Genomic DNA, 18,659 nt, shown 5'->3' on the forward strand with positions numbered 1-18,659 from the left:
CACTCAATCTATATGCATGAAGGTTCAAGAACACCGATTAATCGGTTAGATGAACAAAGATTAATATAAAAATACCTTTTCTTGATAGAATGAACGGTAGAAACAAAGTAATAGCCTTGATTCTTCAAAGATTCTTGAGTTTCAACTTCAATTCTTCTCAAAAGATGAAGAAATATTGGAGAAAAGTAGAAGAAAAATTGAGAGAGAGTGGGAGAGAGGGGAGGCGTGAGTTGGGGGAGTGGGGGCGGTTTTTCTTTGATTTAGGTATAGGGTTTCACTCTTATTTATAGAGTTCAAGAATATAATCCCACAATTAAACAAAGATTTGGAAAGATATGGGGGAGGGATTGGCGTTAATACTGGTGAGAAATAAGGGGATTTCGAATTCTTAGGCTATTTAATTAGCCTATGATTTAATTTAGATATTTCACGGAGTAGAATAAAATATCACGGAGCAGAATAAAAGTAATAATCCCTTCCCAATTAAATAGGGAGTAGGCGTGTAGTTTAGCTCCTTCCAAAAGGGATTTAATTGAATTCCTAATTAAATTAGGATATGGTAAGATCTTATTAGATATAGTAAGATATGCTAGGATATTTGAATTTATTCATGGAAGAGAATAAATAAGGGATCAAATAATATAATAAAATAATCTCTTCTCCCATAAATAGGAGATTTTCGAAAATCTCCTTGGAATAAGCATAGGGGTCGAAAATTCTATGGAGAAAATAAGGAATAATCGGACTTTGGATTTAATTTGAATAATTATCCCAAGCAATAATTAAATCCAAGAAAAATAGAATTCCTCTCCGATAAATCATGAGGGTCGAAAATTCCAAATAAATAATGATGCTCCTATTTAATCTCACTCATCCCTTAGGAATAATTCACCACAATTTCATTTCACCCCGCATCAAAATATCCACATAATTACGTCACAAAATCAACCATTTTTAATTCCACTCCATCTTCACAACACATTGACCTTTCAACGGCCACGTCATATTTTTCACAATATTGACTATTCAATAGCCACGTCATATAATCAACAAGTTTGACTATTCAACTCAAACTCAACCCCATATCGCAATTAGGTCACAAAGAATCATGTAATAAATCACTCATCATTTAATCCACATACTTCATAGCATTAAAATCATTTAATGCAAAAATTTTATGTCTCGAAAATTAGGGTTCGAAAAAGTGGTGTGTTATAGAGACACTCATTTTTGCACTTATTTTGATAAATTAGTATTTAATAGTTAAAGTGGAGAGAAAATAAAGTAAGAGATAATAATAATAATGATAATAATAATAATAATAATAATAATAATAATAATAATAAAAATAAAAATAAAAAAGTCTTCACTACATTATTCCATCTCTTACTTTACTTTCTCTCCACTTTAAAAATTAATTTTTTTTCAAAACGATTGCTAAAAAAGAACGTCTCACTTAACGAGGGGCTGAAAAAGTAGCTAATTAAACTAGAACTTTTGTACTCCTTTCGCAATTATCTCATATCATTAAAATTTCGATGACATTTGTTATTTAAATCATAACTTTGTGTTGACTTCTTGACAAGTTTGACATTGTTCTGTACTGTGGTACTCCTTCCGTCCATGAAATATTGTCCAAGTTTGATACGGCGCGGGTTTTAAGAAATGTGAAGAAAAATGAGTTAAAAAAGTTAGTGGAATGAGGGTCCCCCATATATATATTAGTTTTATAATAGAATGAGAGTGTAAAAGGTTAGTGAGAAGTGAGGTCCATTTGCCAAAACTAGGAAAAAGGAAAGTGGACAACTTTTCACGGACAGACCAAAATGACAAAACTGGAAAATATTTCACGGACGGAGGGAGTAATTTATATCTAAATGATTACTACCACCATCTTTGAAAAATGAAAAACTTTTAAACGTTACGGATTTTAATGCACACTGGTAATGTAAGAGACATGAATTGGTGTGAATTAAGAGAGAAGAAGAGAAAAATGGATAAAGTAAGAGATATGAGGAGATAAATAGTAGAAGTAATGTTAGTAGGTTACGGAGTCCACTTCCTAAAATATAAACTTTAGAAAGTTTCCTTTTTTAAGGGACAAACTAAAATGAAAATAGTTTCTATTTTTAAGGGACACTGGCGGTATTATGTACACCCTCTGTCTCATAGAAATAGAGTGAATTTCCATTTTCGTCCGTCTTATAGAAATAGTCAATATTCATTTATGATACCCTTTTCTACTTCTCTACCTTTATTATTCATGGAGTCCACCATATACTATATTATTTCAACTATTTTTTCTACTTCTTTGTTACTTGTCATTATTCATTAAAACTTGTGTTATCCTTAATTAACTTATTTTCATGAGACGGAAGAAGTATATGATGAAAATATAATGACAAAAATTACAATAAATTTAATTGGAATTTTAGTAGTAGGAAACAATCACGAAATACAAAAGATCCAAGTTTAATTTGCTATTTTTGAAAAATAGTAAGATTATTTTAAGTTAAAGTAAAAGTTGATGACAAATTTTCCTTTTTCTGGTTTTTTAGAGACTGGAATGGAAAAACAAACTTTAACAAAACTAGGTAGCTTGTTACAAGATAATTACATCTTACATGCAAAATATGTTTCATTAATGTTTTAAATAAACACAAAATATTTTAAGTTTATCTAAATCATATAAAAAGATTCATCAATGTTTTAAGTTAATACATTCTTTTAAAATGTTAAAAACACTGTTAGTTTTGTTAACAACCCAACTTTTCAACAAAATCATAACAAAATTAGGAGATAAAAGCAATTTAGCATTATGAAGAAGATGAACATCAATTCTTTCCAGCCGTATCCACTCCAAAATAATTTAGCGAACATATCATTTTCTAGACAAATACTGTATGTTCATCTTAATTTGCAACTTTGGTCACATTTGTGTATGAAGTGAAGTATTAAACCAGTGCAATTAGTTGTTAGAATTTTATTCATTGCTTGCTTTTTATTTATTAAATCCTATTAATAGATAATGAGAGTTTAATAAATAATGAGTTTGTAGTATGTCTGTTAATATATACTTGGTTGCATTGTTAAGGTATATATTGAATAAATCAAAATCAGTATTTCATCTTTCAAAGATATCTATGTGAATTCAAATGTTCTTATAATGTTATACAGTATGTTTGTTTATTAAAAATAAAATATACGCACTCACTATATCTCATTGTTTTATAAATTAAAGGAGCTTTGAACAGTTAAATGCGTTTGATAAACAATGGTGAATACTGATTTTTTGTCCTTTTATGCTACTCCCTCCGTCCTATAATTAGAGTCATATTTTCACATTTCGGTCCATTCTATAATAAGAGTTTTATTTCACTTTTACCATAATTGGTAAGTAGACCTCACATTCTACCAACTTATTCAACTCAATTTTCTTTACGATTCTTAAAACTAGTGCCATAACTAAATAGGACTCCTATTGCGGAGCGGATGGAGTATTGTTAACAAAACTAATGGGTTGTTATCGGGTTTGAAGGTAACTGGTCGAATTTGTGTGGAGTTAGAGAATTTTCTTTAACAATTCAATTCAGATTAGATTTAATTGAATTAGATTTATTATCAAATTAATCTAATAATGACGTATCTCAATCCGCACAATTTATCACCTTCATGCGAGCAGCTATATAAAATTGTAAAACATTTATTTGTGCTTAGTTGGTTTCTCCAAGTGAATTATTAATTACTGATGTCTACCAAAATACACAATCTCTATCTAAATAAAATAATACTCTTCATAGTTGAGCTGTAGTACTGTTTCAGCAAAAAAAAAAAAAATCCTTTTTTCTCACGTACAAGTGGTTTACAGTTTGTAAAATGAGGATTAAAATAACAATAAATTGATATGAGTGATATGCTAATAGATTAAGCTCCATTGATTTCGCTGTGCATCTCTCTCTCTCTCTCTCTCTCTCTCTCTCTCTCACTTTACAGTGACAGTAGAGAGAGTGAGATGGCAAATGGATACGCCAGCTCTTCCCAGAAAACAGACTACGTCTTCAAGGTCGTGTTGATCGGCGACTCTGCCGTCGGGAAATCCCAAATTCTCTCGCGCTTCTCACGCAATGAGTTCAGCTTGGATTCTAAGGCAACTATCGGCGTTGAGTTCCAAACTCGCACCATGCTTATCCACCACAAGTCCGTCAAAGCTCAGATCTGGGATACCGCCGGCCAGGAGAGGTACTGCTACATTTCTCGATCCATTTCATTTTCTCACTCTTCCTCAATTTCGATTTTATTTTCTCTGCCTATATGCATCAAATTGAGCTCTTAGATTAGGTTTTTAACTTCGATGTTTTAGTATTTACGATTTCGACTTCGTTTCGTAGCCTTGAATTGATTGTTAGTTGTGGAGCGGTTTGATGTGTTTGATTGGGAATGCAATCCAATAGTGTTTTTGTTATAAACATTCTTTTGATATAGATTTTTGCATTAAATGTATGATAAATCTATAGGAATCACAAATTTCCAATAAAGGAAATAAAAGGATGGGGAAAATCATTGAGATGGATGTTACAATAGCGGTTTACGGAAATATTCTACCAAGGTTAATTTCTGTATTATTGCAAATTGTTGTATAAAATGAAACTAAGATATTCTATGTATTAGATGATGAAGAACAACTTGATTGGTAAGACGTTTCCGTGAACCATTATTAGCCCTTTTTTGGAAGAATAAAAGATACTAATGGTGTGTTGATCAAATTATTTTTGGGGTAGTGATAAAATGCAAACTCTATATATTGTACTAACTCCAAACTCTTCAACACAATATCAATACGTAAAATTTCAAGATTTTGATGTCAACACAACGTCAACCGTTGACACTGGGTTGACATTTTCTGATGATGTTATTTTGTCACCTATTGACATTTTCTAATGGTTTAGATCATAGTTTGGAGTCAACCGGGGGTGTTATAGTGTTTTTTTTTGTCTTAGTTGGGCTTATATATAGACAATAGGTTAGGTTGAGTTGGTAAAAATTGAGCACCATAATTGAACCAAAGTTACAGACTGTTATCCCTCATATGTTTCATAACTTACCATGAAAAGTATTTGGTGGAAATAGGGATTGAACTATGAATCCTAGGGCGCTCTCACGTGAAGCCTCGATAACCTTGTTCCTTATAGAATGTATGGTAATTGAGATTTTACATTTTCTTTTGCCTTCCTCTCTTGTGTCGTTAGACGATGCGTGTGTGTAAATGATAGTATTTGGGTTTTGATATCAATGTCATTCCAATATCTCGTGTCACGAACTGGACGTTTTGATTCTGATCTTGTGTCAATGTGATCCTAATAAGTAGTAATATCCATTATCCACAGATACAGAGCTGTCACAAGTGCTTATTACAGGGGTGCGGTGGGGGCTATGCTGGTTTACGACATAACTAAGCGGCAGACCTTTGACCACATTCCCCGTTGGCTAGAAGAGCTGCGTGCTCATGCTGACAAAAACATTGTGATAATGCTAATTGGGAACAAGACTGATCTTGAAGACCAGAGAGCAGTGCCGACAGAGGATGCTAGGGAATTTGCTGAAAAAGAAGGCTTATTTTTCTTAGAAACCTCGGCAATGGAAGCAACCAACGTGGAGGAGGCTTTCGTGACAGTGTTGACAGAGATTTTCAACATTGTTAACAAGAAGAGTCTCGTTGCCGATGAAGTGAACAGCAATCCGGCGTCGTTAGCCGGTAAGAATATCCTCATTCCTGGGCCAGCTCAAGTAATCCCAGAAAGTAACAGGATGTGTTGTAGATCATGATTTTTTCAGTTTGGTATGTCTTTTTTTTTTCTGGAATTAATTATTTTTTTGAATGAGCTGGGAATCGTTTTTGTGTGTTACATTTACAATGATCTTTGGTTATTTGCAGGGAAGATTTGAACTCTGTTTTGTATACATTATTTTTTCTCTCTATTAATTCAATTTACTTCTGTCTCAAACAAGACAGATTGTGTATATTTGGAGTATTTGTTCAAACATTTGGAAAAAGCACCCACCCACACTACAAATACTACAACTATAATAGTTATAATAAGCAAAATTAATTTTATAAAAGAAGGGTGATCATATTTACCGAGAGATATATAGTGAGGTGCTTATAAAAGAACGCGATGATTAATAGATAAAAAATTAAATAAAATGACAAACGTATGAATTCGTACTAATTCTATAATTGTGTTATGAAATGCTTAGTTGGATATTGTACTTCAATCTCATTTTAGAACTACTCCGTCCCCGTTCCAGTTTAAGACTCACATTTTGTCATTTAAGTTCGTCCCAATTTAAGAGTCACATTTAGAATCTATCATATTTGGACATAAAACAAAATCCTAAACATACAAAAAGTCAAAAGGGTCTCACTTTTCATTGCCCCCACTTCAATTATTATTCACTTCAATAACCACTACCTCACTTCAATATTTACACATCAACAAAACCCGTGCCATAACTTAATCAAACTCTTAAACTGGGACGGAGTGAGTCATTTTAAATCATGTTGATAGTTTAAATGAATAAAAAAAATCACAATAGTGATAAATAAGATAAGTTATTTAGTTTTGCGTGAACAAATAAATATGAGTTCATGTTTGGCATATTAGATATCTAAACAAATATTTTAAGACTATTTTGGTATAAATTGGAATTGTACAAAACATTCATAATAAATCTCAATCAAAATAAGAGATGTGAAAATTTGAGAGTCATAATTAAAATTTTAATGTAGATTAATTAATCCACCTATTTGGTGGGTTTTTTTTAACATGTCAAAACAAAGAATATGAGACAGATTGAACGAATAGCACGAGTCAAGTAATAGTTAAACTTATACACCAAACAAAGTAGAGCTAGGATAATTAAACATAGCTATGAACCCTATAAATAAAAATAATGTTAACTGATCTTACTAAAACAAAAATGACAATAATCCAAACTTCTTCACCTTGAAATAAACAGATTGAAAAAGGTACACCATCTTCAATAAAACACATTACAAAATACGAAGTGTGTTTCATTTCATTTTGTTCCTATTAGTTACCATAATTCGAAAGACGACACTAATTCAAACACCATCATGCCTCACATGGCCAAGCCCCACTTCCTATATACTCCCTCCGTCCCATTAAATATGCAACATTTAGTTTTCAGCACGAGATTTTATATAGTATTATTTTGTGAATTAATGAAGAGAGAGTAAAGTAAGAGAGAACAAAAAGTATAGAGAGTATTGTTTCTATTTTTAGAAACGTTTCATTTTTAATGGGACAGACAAAAAAAAAACGTTTCATTTCTAGTGGGACAGAGGGAGTATTACTTATATATTCTCATTTCCATTTCAGTCCATACACAAATAGAAGTCCTGATTCATTTTTATTATATATAACAATAGACCTCACATTTCACTAATTTATTTTACTCATATTTTATTTAAAATTGATATTATTAAATACTACTTCACCCATCTCACTCTAAGTGACACATTTTTAAATATAGAAAAATAACTCTTTCTATATTTTTTCTCTCTTTTACTTTTTATTCTCTTCACTTACTTACAAAACAACATTATATAAAATCTCTTGCCAAATTAGAAATGATTTACTTAAAATGGGATGAAGGGAGTATATACAAGTAAGACTCATATACCACTAACGTTTTCCACTCACTTTTATTTGATTTCTTAAAATTCATGTCAAAAAGAAATGATACTCCTATTAAGGAAGAGTACTAGTACATAAATATACTTATAAAAGCTGGTTTTAATTATTTGTCACTAATTACCAATAATATTAATTTGCATTATTTATGGCAATTTACAATAATTATTCTTTCATGACAATATACAATAGCACTTAATTTTATAAGAATTCTACATTTTCCACGAATAATTATACAAAGAAAAGTTAGCTTGAATTATATGCGGTCAAGGTGGTGGTATTTGTATTAAAACAAGGGATATTGACACCTAATAATATGGAACTTTCAGAAAGTCAGATTTTTTTTTTATGAATTTTGAAATTGACAAATAATATCATGAGCTTTGCCCCGAGTTTGTTATTTCCCACCAAAAAAAAAATTCCGTCAAATAATGTCATGATACGGATTTTTTTTGGTAATTTCTCGACAACAACTTCGAGAGCTTCAAGTTTTTCAATCTTTGAGGATAGTTAGCTTCAAGTTTTTCAATCTTTGAGGATAGTTTTTCTTGAAACACGCCCTCCAAAAATTTTCTTCAATCTATTAATATATGCAGAATTTTTTCTTTGTTGGGAAATATGGATAAAGTTCATGATTTTATTTGTCAATTTCAAAGTTCGATGAATTTTTTTTTAACTTTTTGAATATTCCATAATATTAGATGTCAATATCCCTTCAAACAATTATATTCTAAAATCTATCCCGTTTTGGATTTGAGTAAAATATACCCATATGTAAGTTTACACTAAAAATAAACTAAACCACTTATTCAAATTGTGAGTGAAAAAAATACGTTGATAGGCGGAGAAATTTTAATCCACAACTTTGTTTTAGTTATAATATTTAGATTACAATCTCCAAAATCTTGACTAAATATTAATCACCACATCTCCAAAAATGGTTGGCTTAATCATGAAGTTTCCGGTGCCATCACTGAGCTATCAGAACCGTTGGCTTCTGGGATAGTAACATCATCAGTCGATTCTTTGATAGGAACTGCATCAGCGACTGGCTCCGAAGCCTCGTCTGAGCGGAGCGCTGAGACCCGTTCAAGCAGTTCCTGGCAGTCATTTGCATTCACCATTACAGACACATTAGTTCTACCTCTCCAACACCCAATCGCGATAGGCATAGCATCTTCCCCTGAACCTGATTGGACCCACCCTTCTACACAAGATGAAAATTAGACAAATTAGTATCTTCACCCAAAATGCACGTCACCGCATTTTTCTAAGACTACTAAGGCATGCGAACGAACCTGCACGCAGAATAACCACACAACAACCCAGAATTAGCTCTGAGGCCTTCTCTCTTAATGAAGGTTCAACAAAGTCTGGAAATTTAATGCTTTTGTACTGCAAGAGGTGCTTGAAATCTATCGGAGAAGCATATAGTATTTGCTTTGTTATGTGTGGAAGAATCAGCGGCAATCCTTCAGATGAGATACGGAATAAACAGGGTGCAGATGTTCCCTCCTTTGAAGTTTGGCGTTCCTGCACAATTAGTTTTGCATATTTCTAGGTTAGAATCAATAAGACAAATGTTAAATAACAAAAGATTCAAGCAAATGATAACTTACAAACATCTTAAGTCCCACTGCAGCTATCTTAAGCTGCTGGCCGCCGAGAAGGTTCAACTCAAGAGCTTCCTTCACAGAATTTGATACGTAATAAATTCTCTTCACATGACTCGTGTCTTCGTTTCTTGAAATAAGATGGCCTTTGATTGGGAAGGATTCCTTTATTCCATAAAAGTCCATTATTTTGCTCACAACAGTTTCATCCTTGTAGAAAATAACAGGGTCTACTCCTCTCCATCTCCCCTGCATTTGAAGCTTCCTTTTTTTGTCTGGAACAGTTTTGGCATCCGCCTTGTCATCAGAAGAAGCCTTGTTCTCCTCTTTCTCTTCTTGCTCATTTATCTTTTTCTGGTCAGCATCCGAAGGGATTTCAAGAGTTCCAGTTTCAACCAAATTCTTATTCTGGTCAGCATCTGAAGGGATTTCACAAATTCCAGTATCAACTAAACTGGCAGCAGGAGCTGCTTCAGACATTTTAACATCCATCTCACTACTTGCATCAATATCATCCCCATTTTTGTCCTCTTTCACCTCATTCAGTTGCTTCTGAGTTTCACCTTTTGTACCCTTCCTCTGAACAGGCGTAGGGGCTGCACAACATGCATATTTATTAGGTAACTTGCAATTAAACGAGCAAGTTACAGAAATGTAGGGGGAAAAGTCACATGCCTAGTGAAGATAGAAGTGAGTTGATGTACGGGGTAAGAATTAACAAGATCCTATTTATTGAAAAGAAAGAACAAAGTGCCCACTGGACCAGAAACAAACATGCTTACCAGGCAGGGGCAAAAGCTTTTGGAAAACAGCAATAAAGAAAGCCCCGGAATTTTGATCATGTGGTACTATCCTCATACAGCGTTCTAAAGGTAAATCTGAAACTTCTGCCTCCACATTGCTTGTAGGAGCCACTGAATTATCAATCAACTCTCCACCATTTTCATCAGTACCATTACTATTCTCACAAGTTTGTCCGTTGGCTGTCTCCTGATCTGGTTCTGATATCTCATCATACAGCTTTCCAGAAGGAAACATGCCCGGAGTTGCAGCAGCTTGGCGATTTCTACGAACATCTTTATATGATGTTAACCATAGTCCTTTATCACGAACCTGCACAAAAAATAGGAGCGGTGAGTTAAAAGCTAGAAAATTAACTAAAATGGTTATTGGAAGACTCTGCTTTAGGGGCCACAGATTTCTGTTGTATGACGGCAACAGGCCCCAAAGTACTAACCTTCCATGTCTTAATACCAGGCCTTCGAGCAAGCTGGGGAAGCTCAGTGGATACATCTAGAAGCTCGACTGTTCCTTTACATCGCCGCAAAAGCTGAGGTGAACAGGACAGAATTATTAGATCCTAAGAAAACATAAAACAGTTTCGAGTGGAAGAGGTGGAAAAAGTTCCAAGAATAAAAATTGCAAAATGAAATTATATAAATTAATAATTTTCCCAAAGTCTCTCCTGACTACTCTAACTCTTACTATTTGGCAAAAAGTCATTCTAAGCTGTAGCTTAATATTGGGAATTTCCCATCTGAACAAATGAACTAATTCCTACAAAAATTCGTAATTACCTCAGCAACTACAGCCTCATTCTCCACTGGGTTCATTGAGCAGGTGGAATACACCATCCGTCCACCAACTTTGAGCAGTGCTAGACCTGAAATAATCACACATCCGAAAATTGTGAACCTCCACTATTACACAAAACATAAAAAATAACTGCCAGGAACATTGTAACTAAAGTGCATTCATATGCACATGCAAAAAGTGCAAGCTACAATAATAACACTTCTTTAGTTCATTTTCAGTACTCATCATACAAGTAACTAAAAGCTAAATGGCAAAATTAATATGTTGGTCACCAACTAGCTAGCTTCTACTGATTTAAGGAAAAAATGAATGAGCTACTGCTTTCTCATTTGGAATATTGCAAGTTACTGAGAAAGAGACCTCAAGTAAGAAAAAGGTACCTCGCATTGCAATCTGAACTTGTAGGCCAAAGAGACCATTACCCATCCCTGCATTCCTGAAATGCAGAAGTGCACAGGAAGGAGTACGGTTAATAATAGGACATTGGAAGATGGAAAAGGTGAGTTAAATAATAGTATTGTGAAACAATAGAAACAATTACCACTTCTTCCACATATCAGGAGCCTTGCGTAAAGTTCCATCACCGCTACAAGGGACATCACACAAGACACGATCAAACTGAAGCTGACGAAGAGCAGGTCCATTAATGTTTTCACCATTCTTGTGCAAATGGCAGCTTGGGAAGTTTTGTGCTTCATGATTTGTGACAATCAAGTTTGCAGTACACATTCTTTTTGTTTGGTGAATAAGAAGATTACATCTTTGAACATCCAAATCATTTGCTATGATCTATAACAGAAGCATAAGATAGGACATAATCAGAAAGAAGTAACAAAAAATGACGACGACAATAACATTGTTCGATAATGAGTTCTAAACATCCGTAGAGGTGCATGGGTATTGGGTACCCCCATCCGTATTAAGAGATCATGCCACTACAAGAATGAAGAAAAAGGAATAATACCATTCCAGTGGGGAGAGTTCCAGGTTCAGTCAACTTGTATATCATCTCAAGCAACTGAAATGTTTTTGACCCTGGTGCCGCACACACTGCATATCACATATAACAAATTGACAGTGTTATAGACTCAGGAGATTCAACCGAGATATATAACTGGTTTAGGCTAATGGTAGAATAGTGGCACCCTTTCGACAAAAGAAAGGATCCATAGATAGTTATGAAGTCATTGATGAAGCTTACTGTCAAGAACAAAATGATCTGGACGTACATCAAGGAACAGAGGAGGAACCTGTTATGATGTAAAATAATAGAATGGATGAGACAAATGTGATTCAAATATATCTATTACAAACTTCAACTGAAATTGCAACAGAAGAAATGAATATCATGAGGAGTGCCCACCATGCTCACAGCCTCCTGTCTCGTTATATTTCCAATCTCATTTTCTAGCTTCAGAAACTCATGAAACCTGGCAAAGTTTGTGTATAGAATACAGAAAAAGTCATAAAATGATAATGCACAAAAGAGCATTTAAGAATCCTTAAAAAGTGAATCTTCTCAGAATTTAGTAATCACAGAAATTATAATTCGAAGAAGCAATAGAGGCTGGAAAGAAAATAATAAAATAAATGACCTTCAGAAACTAACTGTGCTCCCGCCATAGGCAGCGCAATTTGAGCACAATGTTAAATAGGTATAGGACGACCAAGATGTGAGAAGAAACATGATGTATATTGTTCATGAAAGGCTTCTATTTGTTAATTCAGTAAGCAGTTTTACAATAGATCCCATAACATTATTTACAATAAATAGGAATGCAAAATCAGTCCATCAATCAAGCATGCCATCAATCATGCATTCATCTTTAGATCCCCTATAATCTCAATCTCTTGAATCTTGACATACAACGGAAGTACATCTCAAAGAACATATGCAGAACTCATACAATTTACTAAGAAGCAAAGTAATTTTTTCCTTCTCATGTTCATATCAATGTTTCTGCTGAAGCCATAGTTATCAATAATGTACACTGTATTCCAACTTATATTTAAACAAAACATATTCAGAGTGCTGGAACCAAGGTCAACTAAGTTAGCTTGAGAAGAGGTAAATATTTGGACTCACAGCAAAGTAAACTGCATTCTCAGTTTTGTGTTTAGAGTCTGGTATGAAACAGAGTGTAAATATTAAATAAAGAACTCACTGCTCAAGGGCTTGATTTTTTCGCAACTGGTTTCGAGAATAATATGACTGCCAAGCAAGATGATCAGGGTACCATGGCAATACCTCTATTGCATTCACTGCATTTCCATCAGTATCCTGCATTGATAAAAAAACACATGAGTATTTTCAGTTCGTGACTATCCCTCTCCATTGGCAACTAAAAACCATGAACATATAAATCTACCTCTGCCGGAAGGGATTTCATGAAGTCATTCTCCAACCGGAACAGAATATCCTTATAAAACTGGCAACTGCATAAATATATCAAGAGTAAGCAACTAAGCATATAACCTGAAAACAGTTCCACATTAAGAGATATGACTTGAAGATCAATGTCTTCAGATGCGACCAAACAGAGATAGCTCAAGATTGTTAATGAAAGCCAGACAAATATAAGAGCCAGACGACCGATAAGTGCTCCATAAGACTTGCTTTGGTCATTACACAGTAGTACTACAAAACTACGCAGAAGAATGGACAAATAGCTCAACTTATTATCCTTCTCAAACTTTGTGGCATGTACTGTAACAACCACATCTAGATTTGGCAATCCATCTGTTGAAACACTTCAATTCAACACTATTTGTTTAGCCAATTAAATCTATCAACCAAATGTATCATCAATCAAGAGCTTGGCAGCCAGGGAAAAGAATTGATACTTAAACCTAGATTAACACTCAACACAAATTATTGTGCCAAAAGCATTGCATACTATAAAAAAAAAAATCATATGAAACCTAACACCAATACCCACTCAAATTTAGCTGCTTCGACTTCAAGCTACTCGATTTCCGCTAACGCATTAAAACAACGAATAACCTGGAATTAATTCTGAAAGCAGCAGGCAGCGGCGTCCTAAGAAATTTATTGAAGGTATCCCACTCTTCAGATGACACAATTCCTTGCTCCTACACATATTCACACACAAGCATAACAAATTAAACACACACCTAAATTCATCCGATTTTCAGCAATCCGAAAGAGGGAAAACAAAGCTAGAACAACACTAATTCATTCTGCCACAAAAATGTAATTATTACTTTGTAATACTCGTCGAAAGCGGGGTTCTGCGTCTTGAAGGGCTCCCAGTGTGATTTGCCGGCATTGTTGTTGTTGTTGTCAGCGGGTGTATCAGTAGCAGAAGCGTCGGATTTGGAGCGCTTCCAGACGTTCTCTCTGTTCTGGCTGAAGTGCTTTCGCTGAGTGCGAGATCTTCCCCTTCCTCCCATAATATTGAATTGGATTGCTTGAATTCTGTGTTCAGTTTCAGTAGTTGGAAATGTGGCGCAGCTGCTGCTGCTTTTGAATGGAGAAACTACGCTCATTTCAGCGTTAGGGGAAGGAGACGCGGGTTAACTATTGGGCTTTTTTACTGGATTGGGCTCTGGCCCAAAACGCAATTTGTAACGTGATATTTTGTGTGACTGTCGTCGGGTGAGAACATAAAATCCAAAGCATTTTATTTCATTTTAAATATGTAAGAAATATACTAAGGACAAAGGAGTTATAAAATCATCAACTTTTCCCAAAATTTTGATATTTGTTTCTTATTAATATGATATTTTGTCCGTGAAATGTGTATGATATTTTAGATCACTTTTTAAGTTTGTGACAAGTGAAATAAAAGTTCACGCAGAAAATTATGTTGATTTAGTAGTGCAAAGTAGGATAAAAAAAATGTACGTAAGTTAGTCGGATGATTGACTTACGATGGAAATAACAAGCAAAATATAAAATTTGTGATTTTTAGACAAATTTTAAAGTTTGTGGGAAATACCAAATTTTAGCCAAAGTTGATGATTCCTTTTACTCCCTCCGTCCACGAAAAATAGTCTCATTTTGTCATTTTGTGATTTCCACAAAAAAAGTCTCATTTCTAAAGATGGAAAATTTCTCTCTCTTACCTTATCCACTTTTTCTCTCTATATTTCTTAGGGTGTCCACTATAGTTGACCGGGTCAAGCCACAAAGTGTGGTCAGGCCACAAAATCGTGGCCGGGCCACCAATGCCTATGTTTCCCACTATAACGATTGATAATAATATTATATTTTAGCATGAATTAATTGGTGCTCAATTTAATTATTTTGACCTTTTATCAAAAAACTGAATTTCTTGACCCAGAAAAGTGGATCAAAACTTCCAACCTGAACTCACTAGTTAATTTTCATTTCTGCGGGCCACATCAAAACAATTAAGTTCTTATTTCATTTCATCACAACAATTAAGTTCTTATTTCATTTCTCAAGTTTTCTCAAATGGAAAAGTGAACTTGTCATAAGTAAAACATGAAGAGAAAAACGATGTAAGGCTCAACTAAGAAACAAAGCATTGCAGATGCTTTTATTGTTGTATGACATGAATTTGCATGCCATACTAATATATTATATACTATAGTTACCAACGTCATAATTGAATGGTAGTATAATGAGAATCGATAATGTTGAATATGGAATGCAGAAAATAAAACTGAATAAAATGCGGCGTGTAGAAGATAATTGACAGAAATAAACTTTAAAAGTAGTCGAAGATGTCACTATTCTTGCCAAATCAATGAGGGAAAGGTGTCTAACAAAGATTAGTTCCAATTTAAACGGCTATTTAACGATTAATAAAGAATAAAAAGGAAACGACTTTAATGATTAATTGTAACAGATAAAATTAGTTTACAGTGTTACTTCACCTTTGAATAATGACTTGTCCACATCAACTGCCAATTCTCTTATATTTAACTTTGTAGCATCCTTGTTTTATTTAAACCACCAATTGATGAACAATATATCACATTTCCTTCCACTTTCTTAGCCAATAACAAGATTTGTTACACTTATTACTAAAAAGGTATTGATGGACAAGTTTGTGGATTCCATGGTGTCATACATTGAGGGGTATTTGAAGACCTTTTCCATTGGCAACACCAAATCCATTATAAAATGTTACCAATCTTGATCATATAGAAATTAAATAAACGAGTGATGGCAACTTGAAATGAACTTATACATTTATTATTTGAAGATGGCAACCTCTCTTTTTGTTTGTACAATAAACTAGTGGCTCATAACCTTAACCACAAAGTGGTAGTATTATCTAAGTTGAAGATCAAAGTGCACACACAAAATCCCCACTTGTCTCTACCTCATCTATATCTTCATCGGTGTCGATGTCATCGAGATCCATGCTCCCTTCGAGCACCAGACCGCCCGTTTTAGGGGAGTCGGATGTTCTCGTAGCTTCTTGTATGGCTGCCAATGCCTCTTCAATACTTTGAGTAGAGTAGTTGTCTGAATTTATCATCTCCAAACTAGCTTCCTCTCCTTCCATGAATTCTATTGGAAGGTTCTTTAGAAACCAAGGGTGTTTCTTAATTTCAGGAATGGTTATTCTCTGTTTCAAAACATCATTAACAATATTAGCCAAATGGTTACCTTATATTTAAAAGATATGTTACGGACTTAATGTCCCACATCGGTTGTGAGAACAACTTATGGAGTATATACACTAAATGGCTCTCTCTTCTAATAGGTTAGTCTTTTGGACTACGTTCTCCTGTTTGGTATGTATCAAGATAGGTGGATGACATTACCTTTTCAGGATCAGAAACAAATATCCGAGACAAAAGATGTTTGCATTCGTTGGAGATTCTAACGTAGTCGGGGATGGAATAATGGACGCTGAGTATACGCTGTCGAGAAAGAATCGAACATGTCAATGGTGGGATTTAGATCCAATAAAAATGAGAGTGTAGACTCACATTGATTGTCTTCTTGAAATTCCTTGGATCATCAGGATCTTCAAATGGATATGCACCAACTAGCATCACATATAGTGTAACACCACATGACCAAACATCTGCAATCTAATAGGACCAAAGTAGGTAAAACAACACAATTACAACTTACAAGAGACAAAGATACTAGGGAAAAAAAACAAGTGTTGAGACATGAATGCAAACCTTGCCGTCGTATTCTTTCCTCGACAACACCTCTGGCGCGATATAAGCTGGCGTTCCGACCGTCGACTTAGGTTGAGAATGCAACACAGCTGACTACAAATATGGGGAGGAAAACACTCATTACATTACAATCAAGAAAACTACATTCATCGAAATATGTAACTAGGTAAAAACTAAACTACCTTAGAATAACCGAAGTCACATATCTTGAGGCGGGGCGCAGGGCTCCCATCCAACAATGTGTTTTCAAGCTTGAGATCTCTATGGCAAATTTGCTGCATTTTTGTAGTAAAAAATGATGAAAATATCATACTATATCCAAAAAGCACAAAAGTTATGGATAAACTCTGTTTTTTACCATGGAATGGCAATAACTGACTCCAGATATCAGCTGTTGGAAGAAAAATCTTGCCTAAATACACCCAAAATTGTTAGTCAAGAAAGCTATTTACAACACACAAATTGGTTGGTTCATAAAATCAAGAGTTATGTAGATAAAGAAAGCGCGAAGCTAGACTATTCATACCTCGTCTTCGCTGAATCTCCCGGCATTGCATATTCGCTCGAAGAGCTCTCCTCCCGCTGCGTATTCCATTACTATGGCTAGATGAGTTGGAGTCAGCAATACCTGAAAATTGAGCAACTTGAAACTCTTTCTACTCTGTTTTCCTCTGTTTTTCTCTGTTTCTAGATTGTGTGTGTGTGTGTGTGTTTTCAGACAAAAAAGATTTTGAGTTTAAACTACCTCTTTAAATCTGATAATATTGGGGTGTCTGAGTGACCTATGGTTCATGATTTCCCTCTGAACATGCTCATCAATCTACAGAATAAAATAGTCACAACTTGAAATAAACATCAAATTTAAAGAGCTAAACAAGAAAAAACTTGAATATTTTTTTATAAAACACACACACTCACCTTTTTGCCCCTCTCAATGTACTTAACAGCAAAGAGCTCACCACTCCATTTATCCTTCACAAGCTTAGCCACACCAAAATTCCCAGATCCCAAATCCTTCAAAATTTCGTATCTTTCCATTTCCATTTATTGCATGAAAAACACTGATTTCAATCGATCAACTGTTTCCGATAATTCACAATATATATCTTGTTTGTCTAAACCATCTTTGTGGAATGATCAAAGAGTCCCAATTCTTGCAAACTGGAAATTCCTAAGTTAGGTTCAATGATGCTTCATTTATATATTGGGAGAGGGAAACACGTGGCGGGATTCTAGTGGCTGTAATTTAATTACAATTTGACTTGGCCTAATTATTATTATTCATTTTTTTTATTAAAAAGGTCTTAACTCTTACGCTTAGCTGACGTGGATTTCTTCTCTATTTTGCTATCCATGGAAATAAGTTAGTTAACAATTTATTTTATTGATTACGTTATTTCCCAAATAGTACACCTAAATATTAAAGAAAATTGATGACAATTATTGTAGTTCTGATGTGTCACCATTATTGTTATTTGAAAATAATTTTGGACAAGGTCTAGTTGACCAACTAAATTTCGTGATTAAAGGTAGTTATATTTTGCCTTAGTGGCATTTTTCGTTGCCTTTATGCACACATTTTAGTGGCGAGAGAATATTT

At 34.2% G+C, this 18,659-nt stretch overlaps 3 protein-coding genes across 3 annotated transcripts; 1 reads left to right on the forward strand and 2 right to left on the reverse strand.

The window, feature by feature from the left end:
- The first annotated feature begins 3,923 nt into the window (after nt 1-3,923).
- LOC125216693 (ras-related protein Rab11D) lies at nt 3,924-6,018 on the forward strand. Its single transcript, XM_048118452.1, has 2 exons — nt 3,924-4,239; nt 5,385-6,018. Exons 1-2 carry the CDS (start codon nt 4,013-4,015, stop codon nt 5,821-5,823), a joined length of 666 nt encoding a protein of 221 aa, XP_047974409.1. The 5' UTR covers nt 3,924-4,012; the 3' UTR covers nt 5,824-6,018.
- A 2,511-nt stretch (nt 6,019-8,529) lies between these two features.
- On the reverse strand, nt 8,530-14,418 carry LOC125214806 (RNA cytosine-C(5)-methyltransferase NSUN2-like). Its single transcript, XM_048115970.1, has 15 exons — nt 14,150-14,418; nt 13,929-14,017; nt 13,294-13,360; nt 13,090-13,205; nt 12,288-12,354; nt 12,126-12,174; nt 11,889-11,974; nt 11,466-11,713; nt 11,305-11,360; nt 10,906-10,991; nt 10,566-10,658; nt 10,111-10,441; nt 9,335-9,924; nt 9,014-9,248; nt 8,530-8,922 (listed from the first exon to the last, which is right to left on the reverse strand). The coding sequence occupies exons 1-15, from the start codon at nt 14,336-14,338 to the stop codon at nt 8,666-8,668; spliced, it is 2,559 nt and encodes an 852-aa protein (XP_047971927.1). The 5' UTR covers nt 14,339-14,418; the 3' UTR covers nt 8,530-8,665.
- Nucleotides 14,419-16,090: 1,672 nt separating this feature from the next.
- LOC125211471 (serine/threonine-protein kinase SAPK2-like) lies at nt 16,091-18,225 on the reverse strand. The gene is made up of 9 exons (XM_048111282.1): nt 17,978-18,225; nt 17,805-17,879; nt 17,586-17,687; nt 17,418-17,471; nt 17,242-17,334; nt 17,060-17,152; nt 16,859-16,963; nt 16,691-16,789; nt 16,091-16,491 (listed from the first exon to the last, which is right to left on the reverse strand). Exons 1-9 carry the CDS (start codon nt 18,101-18,103, stop codon nt 16,207-16,209), a joined length of 1,032 nt encoding a protein of 343 aa, XP_047967239.1. The 5' UTR covers nt 18,104-18,225; the 3' UTR covers nt 16,091-16,206.
- Nucleotides 18,226-18,659: the final 434 nt, after the last annotated feature.

The sequence above is a fragment of the Salvia hispanica genome, chromosome 3 (assembly GCF_023119035.1).
Source record: "Salvia hispanica cultivar TCC Black 2014 chromosome 3, UniMelb_Shisp_WGS_1.0, whole genome shotgun sequence".
NCBI classification, from domain to species: domain Eukaryota; kingdom Viridiplantae; phylum Streptophyta; class Magnoliopsida; order Lamiales; family Lamiaceae; genus Salvia; species Salvia hispanica.